Source organism: Melanotaenia boesemani, chromosome 18 (genome assembly GCF_017639745.1).
Source record: "Melanotaenia boesemani isolate fMelBoe1 chromosome 18, fMelBoe1.pri, whole genome shotgun sequence".
NCBI classification, from domain to species: Eukaryota; Metazoa; Chordata; class Actinopteri; order Atheriniformes; family Melanotaeniidae; genus Melanotaenia; species Melanotaenia boesemani.
This window is the reverse complement of record NC_055699.1, coordinates 27,701,825-27,714,027: the sequence shown is the minus strand read 5'-3', so window position 1 is coordinate 27,714,027 and position 12,203 is coordinate 27,701,825. Positions and strand designations below refer to the sequence as shown.

At 34.5% G+C, this 12,203-nt stretch overlaps 1 protein-coding gene and 1 long non-coding RNA gene across 2 annotated transcripts; both read left to right on the top strand.

Annotated features, from left to right (window-relative positions):
- Nucleotides 1–8,185: 8,185 nt before the first annotated feature.
- On the top strand, nt 8,186–10,364 carry LOC121629268. Its single transcript, XM_041968902.1, has 10 exons — nt 8,186–8,291; nt 8,396–8,499; nt 8,587–8,629; nt 8,743–9,066; nt 9,219–9,286; nt 9,460–9,525; nt 9,661–9,807; nt 9,916–9,948; nt 10,058–10,177; nt 10,305–10,364. The coding sequence occupies exons 1-10, from the start codon at nt 8,186–8,188 to the stop codon at nt 10,362–10,364; spliced, it is 1,071 nt and encodes a 356-aa protein (XP_041824836.1).
- Nucleotides 10,365–10,451: 87 nt separating this feature from the next.
- Nucleotides 10,452–11,439, top strand: LOC121629065. The gene is made up of 3 exons (XR_006008323.1): nt 10,452–10,494; nt 10,636–10,689; nt 11,119–11,439. It is a non-coding gene; the product is annotated as an uncharacterized LOC121629065 (long non-coding RNA).
- The last annotated feature ends 764 nt before the right edge of the window (nt 11,440–12,203 follow it).

Below are 12,203 nucleotides of genomic sequence, written 5' to 3'. Positions count from 1 at the left end.
TCAGTCATAAGAAGTTGAAAATTAGTGGCAAGCTGACACTGCTGATAGAGAAATAATAGACAAACTACTGTATGAAGCCCAAAGACACTAGAAAAATTACAGTTTTGCTTCAGTAGAGAGAAAATGTTAGTGGATGACATTAAATAGATGATGCATAGAAGCTTCCTCATTCCCTTAAATCCACAGTTTTGTTGTGGATTTAAGGGATGTATATATATATAGATATACATATGTATATCTATATATATATATATATATATATATATATATATATATATATATATATATATATATATATATATATAGTACAGCCATTGAAGACCCATCTCTTTTGAATACATTCGATGAGTGTTTCAGAACATTTGTGTTGTAAATCAGCTGAAGAAGACCAGATATTAAATAACTATTATGTTTTTTTCATTTTAGTTTTTTCCATTGTATTTCTGCACTTTTTACAAATTGAGATCATGTGCCTTGTTTTCCAGTAAATGACTGAAACGTGTTTTATTATTATATTCCATTTATAAAGACAGATTTAAAATAAATGTATTGGGTCATTTGAAACCAATTGTTAGTAGTTTAATAACCCATATTTTAATATATATATATATATATATATATATATATATATATATATATATATATATATATATATATATATATATATATATATATATATATATTTATAACTATATAACTATACAGCCAGGTCATTTTAATCCATTTTTAGAGTAGAAAATATTAACCAATGTGCTGGGTCCAACACATAACCCATTCCTGCTGATTTAAAATAAAGCAGTGCCAAGTCGATCCATATTTGACCCAGCAGCAGGGTTAAGATTGGGTTATTTTTTAACCCAGCAGTTTTTAGTGTGTGTGTGTGTATACATGTGTGTACATACATATACACACACCACACATCCTTTAACAGACAATGCCTCAACAGCAGGATTAAAAGACAGCTTGGTCCTGCTGGATATAAGTCATAATATTAGTTAAAAAAAAAAAAAAAAAAAAGAAGAAGAAGATGTGATTGTAAAAATAAATATTAATTATTCAGTTATTCTGCTTATGTCAGTGCCTGGTGTTAGTTCATATTTAACAATAGTTTTATGGTTAGAACAATAAACAGGGTTACAGATGTAATTATTATTAAGCTCACATAACAAAAAGTGGATGGTATTAGGTATTATATAGTGATATAATAGTGTTGCCTTCTATACATTAGGATAATAAAATGGCAGTCATCATTCAAAGCATCTACAGACACTTGTCCAAGTTGAGGACCTGAAAGTGGGGTAAAATGTAATCTAAAATATTACACTGCTGCAGATCACGTGACTACCTGCAGTCACCACTGCAACCTAAAAAATATTTCCTTATATTGTATGTTATTATTTATTTTTTGTTTATTCATTTTTTGCTGAGTTTTGTTTAATCAGCCTGTTTGTTGTTTTTCTTGCACTGTTAAGACCTTCACACCGCAATGCATTGTGGTATAATTCTTCCCGGTCTTGTGTTGACAAGGATCATAACTCAGATTGGATGACGTTCGGATTTTTGAAAGATGCACTTTTCGTCGGACATTTTGTGTGTTTGTAAACGAGGCTCGGTCTTTTCAGCTCAGCTTCTGATCAGACAATACGTCTAGTTCACAGCAGACTGAAAAACTTTTGCACTCTTGTGGATTTATCCAGCAAACTTCGAACTTTTCGATCCAGGACACCTTCTTCAGCTTCTCGGACGTGTTTGTGGCTTTGCTTGGTAAGTTTAAGATTTTTATTAATGGAAAAGAAACTTTTTTCTACACCGTGTTAGCTTACAGCAGGTCGAAGTGGATTAATGTGATGTGTAACCTGTTAAATACTCTGCATTGAAATGATAGTTTATCATTGTTATTATTATTTAAAGTGAACTAAAATAATAATGTCTTAACACTACTGTCCAAAGCAATGGAATATTTAGTAAAAGAAATGCCTCCCCAGGATGGATATTTAAGAGAAGCAAAGATAGCTGGTTAGCTGGTGTTATGTCTTTTTTTTAGGATCATGTTTCTGCTTGCTGGTTTATTGCGGTGTGTTTCTGATTTAAGGTCCTTATTTGCTAAACATTTAATGCCGTTTTTACAGTGATAATGGGGTGATTCCCTCTCCTAAAATTCTTCATCATGATAGTTATAACACTTAGATCAGTGAGGTGTGACACACAAGTTCGTGGTTCGATCATTCTGTGTTACAAGTTTTACTCAGTGGCAATATAATTAAATTAGGAATTTGCCACTTCTGATTTATGGAGGACGTAAAGTGACACAGTGAATTATTTAAATATATCATTCAATAATTACTTAAATTTGTCATTATATAATTAAAATGATAATGAAATACATAAATGTGTTATTAAATAATGAAAATGATAATTAAACACATAAATGTGTTATTAAATGTATCATTAATTAATGAAAATATAAATGAATATATGTAAAAACATATAATTATTTCACTATTTAATGAATTATTTCTGTATTTCATTATTTCACTATTTAATTATTTCTGTACTTCATTATTTCTCTGGTGTTACGTCTGGTGTTATGTCTTTTTTTTAGGATCATGTTTCTGCTTGCTGGTTTATTGCGGTGTGTTTCTGATTTAAGCTCCTTATTTGCTAAACATTTAATGCCGTTTTTACTGTGATAATGGGGCGATTCTCCTAAAATACTTGATCATGATAGTTGTTAGACTTACATCAGTGAGGTGTGACACACAAGTTCGTGGTTCGATCATTCTGTGTTACAAGTTTTACTCAGTGGCCATAATTTAATTATGAATTTGCCACTTCTGATTTATGGAGGACGTAAAGTGACACAATGAACTAATGAAATATACCTTTCAATAATTACTTAAATGTGTCCGCCGCGGTTTTCCCATGGATGTATTATAAGAACTGGATAACGGACTGAAAATGGCGGCCCATTCATTTCTATGGAAGTTGCTCACCCAGCGCATACGCCGAAAAAGTTCTCAGGCTTCCGGGTTACTTCCGCATATTGGGCCCATAGAGCATGCGCAGTAGTGTCACCTCCCATCATGCTTCACGTCACTGTGAACGAGCAATGCGCAGCCCAGTGACCTGATCCAGCGACGCGCGGTCACGACATTAATCTGCAGTATGAGAGCTGTACAAACTCAGATGATGATTTTCTACGGCACACGATCGGACCTCGATGTAAAGTAATGATATAATATACGTGGAAAAAGTTGTGTAGTAATTGTTAAAATGATGGTTTGTTTTAATCTGATGAATTTCTATATGGGATTCGTAATAGCCCAATATAAGTCAGTCTATATTGTATATTTGTATAATCCCGTGTCAAATTTTCACGATGACTTACAATTCCTACCTTTATTCATGAATAATTTCAGGCACGTCTTTTGTAATAAATGTTAGAAGTCCTTGTTAATGCATTATTTCATTGTGCTACCCATGCATATTCTCTTTATTTTTTCTGCTATTCCCTGGATGACACCAAGATTATCAATTGCGTCTCTTAAAATGTTCCTTTCTTGTGTTTTGCCGGATTCCACTTTGTTAAATGCTGCAGTTTTTTAATTGACAAAGAAAAAAAAACTTTGTTTAAACTGAGGACTATGTTAAGGAAAACTAGGCCACTTGGGTTATCACCATTCTATATTTATTATGTAGTTATGTATTTTATGTATCGTGATTTCCGTTAGGGATTGAAAATGGTTTTGTAGGCTATTTTACCTAACTTGGCGACATTGTGTCGCTGTCATGAAATGGCTCAACACTCCCAAAATATTTAACTGTATATGTATAACAAAATATCACTGACAGCGATGCGTCAAGACTGTTATTCATATTTTATTTGAACTAACGAAAATAGAATAGCAGCTCATAAGACAAAATATTTTAATTAAAAAAAATTCTATTGCCCTCTGGGTGAACAGTGTGATTAAACTACTTAACAAAAAGTGAACTAATGTGAACCAAAATATAAGAAATTAACAAATAAAAAAAAAAGCCACCCTCACTTTCCCCGATCTATTCATGGGCTGAATCTCTCTTTACATAAAATAAACAAGTAAAACGCACTATCAGGTGGTTTAAACAGGTGGTCGTAACTACAACCTAGAGCTAATTAGGATTTAGGTCACAATACGTTTAAAAACAGGAACTATCATGCATGTAATATCAAACATTAAGAATACAAATGTATTAAGTTACTCGATATCAGAAAAAAGAAACTTAACTTTAACTTAACTTTTACGAACAGCTTTCCCATCATATTGAAGTCAACAGCCGTCCTCCTCGCTCCCGACACAGCATGACCGCGCTTCGGCAGTGCATGTGCACAGCCGTGACGTCACCGGAGAAATAGAGACTTTTCTGTGGCTTTTATGGCCTTTTGAAAAATAATTGACGGATTAAATGTCCATGAATTAAAAATATTGAATAGAAAGATTAGTAATTAGCTGTGTTTAAAGCTGAAGACGTCCTGTCAACAGTTTTACAGCCGTGTCTTTTACCATTGTGGCCTATGGGAAAAATGCTTTTTGGGCCCCATGGGATTTTTTGTTGCAGTACCACGAGTGGCCACTGGGAAAAATCGGCGTGCCGCCATTGTTCAGTCCGTTATCCAGTTCTTATAATACATCCATGGGTTTTCCTCCCTGGTTGGCCACCATATTTTTCCCCTGGCGGACTATATTGCGCATGTGCAGTCTCAGCAGAGACAAAAAAAAAACTAGACGATGTCTCACTTTGTATTTTTTTCCCCCTCTTTGGGCATGTGCATTGTGCAACTCTCAGCAGAGATAGGATTAGAAGACGATGTGTCACTCGGTATTTTTTTTCCCCCTCTTTGGGCATGTGCATTGTGCAACTCTCAGCAGAGATAGGATTAGAAGACGATGTGTCACTCGGTATTTTTTATTTATTTGCCGACAATAGTCGACGGCTAAATTGTCGACTATTTTTCTTGTCGACTATTGTCGACAACGTCGACTAATCGTTGCAGCCCTAAATGAAATACATACATGTGTCATTAAATGTATCATTAATTAATTAAAATACAAATGAATATATGTAAAAACATATTATTTCACTATTTACTTAATTATTTCACTATTTCATTAATTATTTCTCTATTTCATTATTTCACTATTTAATTAATTTGTGAAATAATTAGTTAAATAGATAAATAATTAATTAAACAGTGAAATAATGACATAGAGAAAGAATAAATTAAATAGTGAAATAATTATAGAAGTTTTTACATATATTCATTTGTATTTTAATTAATTAATGATACATTTAATAACACATTTAAGTATTTCATTATGATTTTAATTATTTAATAACACATTTATGTATTTCATTATCATTTGAATTATTTAATTACACGTTGAAGTAATTATTAGATGATATATTTAATTAATTCATTGTGTCACTTTACGTCCTCCATACTTATTATGCTCCTTTTTCATTATCCATAAATGTGTGTGAACTAGCTTCTCTTTGGTCTTGTGGAGTCCCACATCATTCAATGACAGAGTTTTTATTGATAGAGGCAGAAATATGTCTTTTGCAATTTACGCAGGCTCTAAAATGTCTGTGTTATACCATTCTGATTCTGGTTTTGTGTGCTTATATGTATATTTATTTTTTATCTATGTAATTATTTTACTATTAAATTAATTAGTGAAATAATTAATTAAATAGTGAAATAATTAAATAGATAAATCATTAATTAAATATTAAAATAATGAAATAGAGAAATAATTAAATAGTGAAATAATGAAATAGAGAAATCATTAATTAAATGGATAAATAATTAATTAGTAAAATAATTCTAAATGTATTTACATATATTGATTTGTATTTTTGATTAATTAATGATACATTTAAAAACACATTTATGTATTTCATTATCATTTTAATTATTTAATGACACGTTTAAGTCATTCTTGGATGATATATTGAATTAATTCATTGTGTCACTTTACGTCCTCCATACTGATTATGCTCCTTTTTCATTATCCATAAATGTGTGTGAACTAGCTTCTCTTTGGTCTTGTGGAGTCCCACATCATTCATTGACAGAGTTTTTATTGATAGAGACAGAAATATGTCTTTTGCAATTTACACAGGCTCTGAAGTGTCTGTGTTATACCATTCTGATTCTGGTTTTTTGTGCTTACATGTATATTTATTTATTATCTATGTAATTATTTTAATATTAAAGTAATTAGTGAAATAATTAATTAAATAGTTAAATAATTAAATAGATAAATAATTAATTAAATAGTAAAATAATTAAATAGATAAATCATTAATGAAATATTAAAATAATGAAATAGAGAAATAATTAAATAGTGAAATAACTCATTAAAGGAATAAATAATGAAATAGTGAAATAATGAAATCGAGAAATAATTAATTAAATAGTGAAATAATGAAATAGAGAAAAAATTAATTAAATAGTGAAATAATTATATAGATAAGTAATTGATGAAATAGTGAAATAATTAATTAAATTGATAAATAATAAATTAAATATGAAAATAATGAAAGAGAAATAATTAATTAAATAGTGAAATAATTAAAAAGATAAGTAATTAATTAAATAGTGAAATAATGAAATACAGAAATAATTGATTAAATAGTGAAATAATAGCTAAATAATTAAATAGATAAATAATTAAATAGTGAAGTAATTAATTAAATGGATAAATAATTAAATAGTGAAACAGTTAATTATTTAATTAATTAATTATTAAAATAATTATAAATGTTTTTATATTCATTTGTATTTTAATTAATTAATGATACATTTAAAACACATTTATGTATTTCATTATCATTTTAATTATTTAATGACACGTTTAAGTAATTATTGAATGATATATTTAATTAATTCATTGTGTCACTTTACGTCCTCCATACTTATTATGCTCCTCTTCATTATCCATAAATGTGTGTGAACTACCTTCTCTTTGGTCTTGAGTCCCACATCATTCAATGACAGAGTTTTTCTTGAGAGAGGCAGAAATATGTCCATTGCAATTGACCCAGGCTCTGAATTGTCTGTGTTATACCATTCTAATTCTGGTTTTTTGTGCTTATTTATATATTTATTTATTTTTTTTTATCTATATGCTTTTTTCCTTTATTGTCCAGCCCTAATATATATATATATGTATGGGGGGAAATGAAAATGGAAAAGGGAATCACCTTTTTAAATCTAATATTTGAAATGGAATTTCTAAGCAGAATTAGGAATTATTTAATTCTCCTGTTAGAAATTGCATTTAAAAAGACATTTACAAATCACAGTATTTAATAATGAATATTTCAATGTCCAATTCCTTGTTAATATTTTAATTTGAAATGTGTAGAAATTACAAAACACTTTTCAAATTGATCTTTTTATTGTATAAATTAATTTTTTAATTTAAAATTATATGAATTAATCTATTTTCTTTTTTCTTTTTTTTTTTTTTACAATTTATCACTTCTTCTGAAAATGCTGTATTGCATTTTCTATCACCCCACTGGTCTTCTATAGGACTCAGCCTTGAATCATTCTTGGGACACTTATCAATCTGGCGAGCTGTGGCAGCAGCCTGGGTTACACACAAATGCAACATTAATATAATCTATTATGCTTTGTTTCTACATCAATGCAGTTTCATCCATTCCTGCATCTCCATGTATTGTAGAAACAATAGGTTCAACACTCCTAATGTTCTTGTTTTGACATCTTTTGCAATTCACATGTCTGTCGTGTTTTGAGAGGGTATGGCTTGATGATAGAACATGCCTGGGTCTCCGTTTGTGATTGGTGAGGAGGAAGTTATAACTGTAGTTTTAAGCTACATGAAGGACTGTGAAGATGCACAACCCTATTGCGCAATAGCATAAAATGGCCAGACCACCATTAAAATTTTTTTTTTTTAAATGTTTTGGTAATTATCAATATCTATCATATATATATATATATATATATATATGTATATATATGTATGTAGTCTAACTTATTTTGTCTCTGTTTTCCAGTACTTGTGTAAGATTGTTTGTGTGAGTGCCTGTCCATCTGTTGGGTGTGTGTGTGTGTGTGCGTGCAAGCCAGGGTGCGTGTGTGTGTGGGTTTTTTTCTTTTCTAGAGATGCCGAGAAAGAAGAACTTCAGGATTTCGGAGGCGGCTAAGAGGAGGGCTGCCAACAGACTGACCCTTGATGTTTCTCCTCAGCTCCCCATGGACCGCTGTGCACGTATGTATCCAAGCATTTTTAATTGGTTGCGATTCAGTGATTGACAATCAAGTGTGCACATATTCTGTGATTGTACTGATCTGTTTTTTTCTGTATGTCTGTAGCGCGTGGCACTGGGCACCGGCACAAGGTGAAGAGGTGGGAGGTGTCGGTGTTCACGGGGCGGCAGCACAAGTTGGTTCTTCCGTCGGAGTCCCACGGCAAAAAGGTAATGCTGTGTTTGAAATATACTAACGTAATAAAAACCCAAGTGAACAATACACGGTGCTATAAATACCAACATCTTTTCATTCAGGTGGTTTTTGCTATTGGTGACTCCCATCTTCGAAGCCTTGCAGGTATTTACTTCTATTTTTATGTTCAATAAAGTATTAATGTACTGTATTAATGTATTTTATAAAATGTTACACAGACAGAAAGAAATACAGTAGAAACTTTCTTTGTCTTTTAGATGGCATCGTGCGGTTGCCTGAGGGTCGTCTGGCGTGGGGGTTCATGTCAACGCCGGGGGCAAGCGCCACCGAGTTGAGAACTGAGGTGCTTCATGCTGAGGTGCCTCAGGATCCCGACTTGGTGTGCATCTTGGCTCCGAGCAATGACTTGACCGCCAAGCACACCATCGGTCGTGCGGCTGCAGACTTCGAGCGGTACCTGGGCACCGTCTGCAGTCGCTGGCCGAAGGTGTGTGTGCTGGACTTTCCTCCGAGGTTGACCGTTGAGGACTCCCTGCAAGAGCTCTACCGCCAGGAGTTCCACCGTGTGGCAGCCCGCATGGGTACGTGAAAATATGTGCCTGCGCTGTTGCATGTTTATCGCAGATTACATCAGAAATATGGCTGTAGTTTATCTTCAGTGTAGTGGTATATAGATGTATAAATTCTGTTGTTTTACAAGCATAAAGAGCTCTGCTATGTGTTTTTGTTTAAGCTGTGAAGTACTTCCACATCGCGGACCACTTCCCCCGGCAGTGTCTCAACCTGTGGAATCGCGATGGTGTAAGTAGAGCATTTTTCTTGTCATGGTTTGATGCAATCGTGTTCATGTCAGAGGCTGAGGTGGAATCCAGGACCTTCTGATCTTGAGATGATAGACTATCTGTGTACAGCTGTGTGTATCTAGTGAGAGATTTTGTGGAAAAAGTTACATTTCATGAATGTCGTCCTCGTAGGTCCACCTGAGTGATGACGTCGGCATGGAGATCTTCGCCCAGCTGCTGTGGACGGTTGCTTACACGGTTGTCCTTTTAATTTTAAACTGTTAAATCGTCTTATGAAATATATGCAAGCATTCACTTGATGTAATTTTGGCTGCTGACCAAGTGTGGAAAAGGCACATTGTTAATGATTATGTCTTTATTTTTTGATTGAAGCAACTGGAGACCGTGCCGCCAGCCCCGCCGGTGTGTCGTCCATCCCCACCTTCTCGCTTCACTCCCCGTGTGGTTGTGAAGGGAGAGGTGAGGGTGCGTCACAGCCCTGGCCCCGAGGAGTGGACTGTCGTTGGTCCGAGCGGCAAGGTAATAATATGGCATGAAATGTCACAGCTGTCAGACTCACATTTGATTGATTTTTCACAGACCAAAATCCCCTTTGTTTATTTTGTCTATATATTTTTTCTCTTTCAGTCCTCTGGAGGATGCAGTGCAGTTCAGCGGGAGGTTTGTATGATATTTGTATAGAAAAACATGAAGTGAAATGTTTGCTGGAAGTTAAATGGGTAAAGCAGTAAAAGCCAACGTTTGTGTATATCTGTTTCTGTATTTGTAGCCGGCTGGCATCCCCCTGAATCCTGTGCTGTTCAGCAGTGAGATGTTGGAGGAGATGGAGAAGGTTTCTCCATCAAATCTGACATCTCCTGCTGACTTTGCTGGTGTTTCACCGCCAAAGGTAAATTGCATCCAGACAAACATGTGTTTAGGTGTTATCATAAAATGTTTTATTCTGAAAGTCTAAATGATTAACGATAGACTTCTATAACGCTAAATGTGTTCTGTGTCCATATCATTTTGGACAGACGCTGCGTGTGAAACACCACTCCAAGAGGACTGGAAGGGTAAGTAGATTTTGGAAATAAATCTTTGTATTTATTATTTTTCCTGTGTTTGTGAAGTGAAATAAACTTTGTTTTCGTTTCTTTTCTATTTGAGACCGCATCCAGCCAAGGGATTTCTTCTGACTCCAAGGCCGCTCTGGAGTCGAAGAAGGTAAGAAATGTAATTGTGCTTAAGATTTGTGTATTTTTATATGCGTGTGTGTGTATATGTGTATATATATATGTATACATGTATCATATATATATGTATGTATCATCTCTGAAGATGTGTTTTTGCAATTTCTGTCTTGAGGTCGGGGCAACGTCCAGGCATCCGGTCCCTTCTGGCCGCACTGACGAGAGGACGGTGAGTACCATTTACATGAACAATATCTGTAAAGTATATATTATTTGTTAATTAAGGAAAAAACACATTTTTCATGTATTTAGGGCAGGGGTGGCCAACGTCGGTCCTCAAGAGCCACAATCCTGCAGGTTTTACATACATCCCTGCACCAACACACCTGACTCAAATTAAATGAATCCTACAGCCTAAAAGGATCTGCACAATGACTCATTAGTTTAAGTCAGGTGTGTTGGTGCAGGGATGCATGTAAAACCGGTCTCGAGGACCGACGTTGGCCACCCCTGATTTAGGGGTTTTGCTAAATTGTTTTAAAGTATCAATTTTGCACATACTCAGCATGACAGAAAACAAATGTCAGTGCACAGACAGCAGTTTATTACACATGACAGTGATTAGAGCCCATTGCATGTTGATATCCTTTATGATTAGGTTGAGACAACACAGAGCCCGGGTGTGTTGTCTTCTACTGATGAAGATGAGGCAACTACTGCGAAGGTAAGTGAGGTGAGTATGGGTAATGTTGATGTTGTTAGGGGTTCAGTTCACCAGGGGCACAGTCGGTTTAGGAATCCGGGAGTTCAGTGTATGGCGATAGGGTTGGTTAGTTTGGCCAGACATATGGTGTCTAGTGTGTTCAATTGGAAGACAGAAGATTTAGATTTAGCTCTGTGGTTAGGAGATCAGCTTTATACGCATCTGAAGGACCATGGTCTAATTCCTCCAGGAGAAGACTTTTTGATGATCCCAGAGTTGCCGAATGACCACGTTTTATACTGGCAGAACTTTAAGTTTGCGTTCCCTGACACTGTTAGCGGTGATGTCACTGTGACTGAAGGAGAGTTCATTGAGTGTGGAGCATTTGTGACTCTAGAACATGGGCTGGAAAGGATGTTATCTCAGTACCAGACATGTCTTTTGACCTTGTGTTCAAATACATGTGCTGTAATTTCTGCTAGTGGTAGGTTTGCTGTTGTCGATTCTCATTCACGCAGTGCTACTGGCATGGTGGATGTTAATGGTACCAGTGTAGTTTTGTACTTTGGTTCCATTAGGGAAGTGTTTGATCACTTTAGTTGTTTGGCAGCGATGTTTGGTGGTAGTAGCAAGCCTTTTGAAATAAATGGTGTTGATGTGAGTAGGGAGTGTGAATCTGATGATGGCAATAAGCAACGTGTAAAACGTCAGCTGTCAGCAGATTGTGATGAAATTGGCCTTTCCAGCCCATCTAAACATACGCCAAAGAAAGGCCGTATTAATGTTTCGATGGTTGTTTCAGATGAAGAGTTTGCTGTTGAGGAACAGGTTTTGGTAAGTCGGCAGGTTAGTTCAGATGTGGAAGTAGTCAGTGAAGGACATGAAAAGCTTATGTTTAACCCTCTCTGTAAAAATACTTGTCAAAGATTGTGTACCAAATTAAATATAGAGTATGAAAATGTAAATAGCTCTGCCTCTACTCGTGTCGGCGAATTAGGCGTTCCGTGCCAAAATAGAGACATAGTTGCTGATGGTAGCTG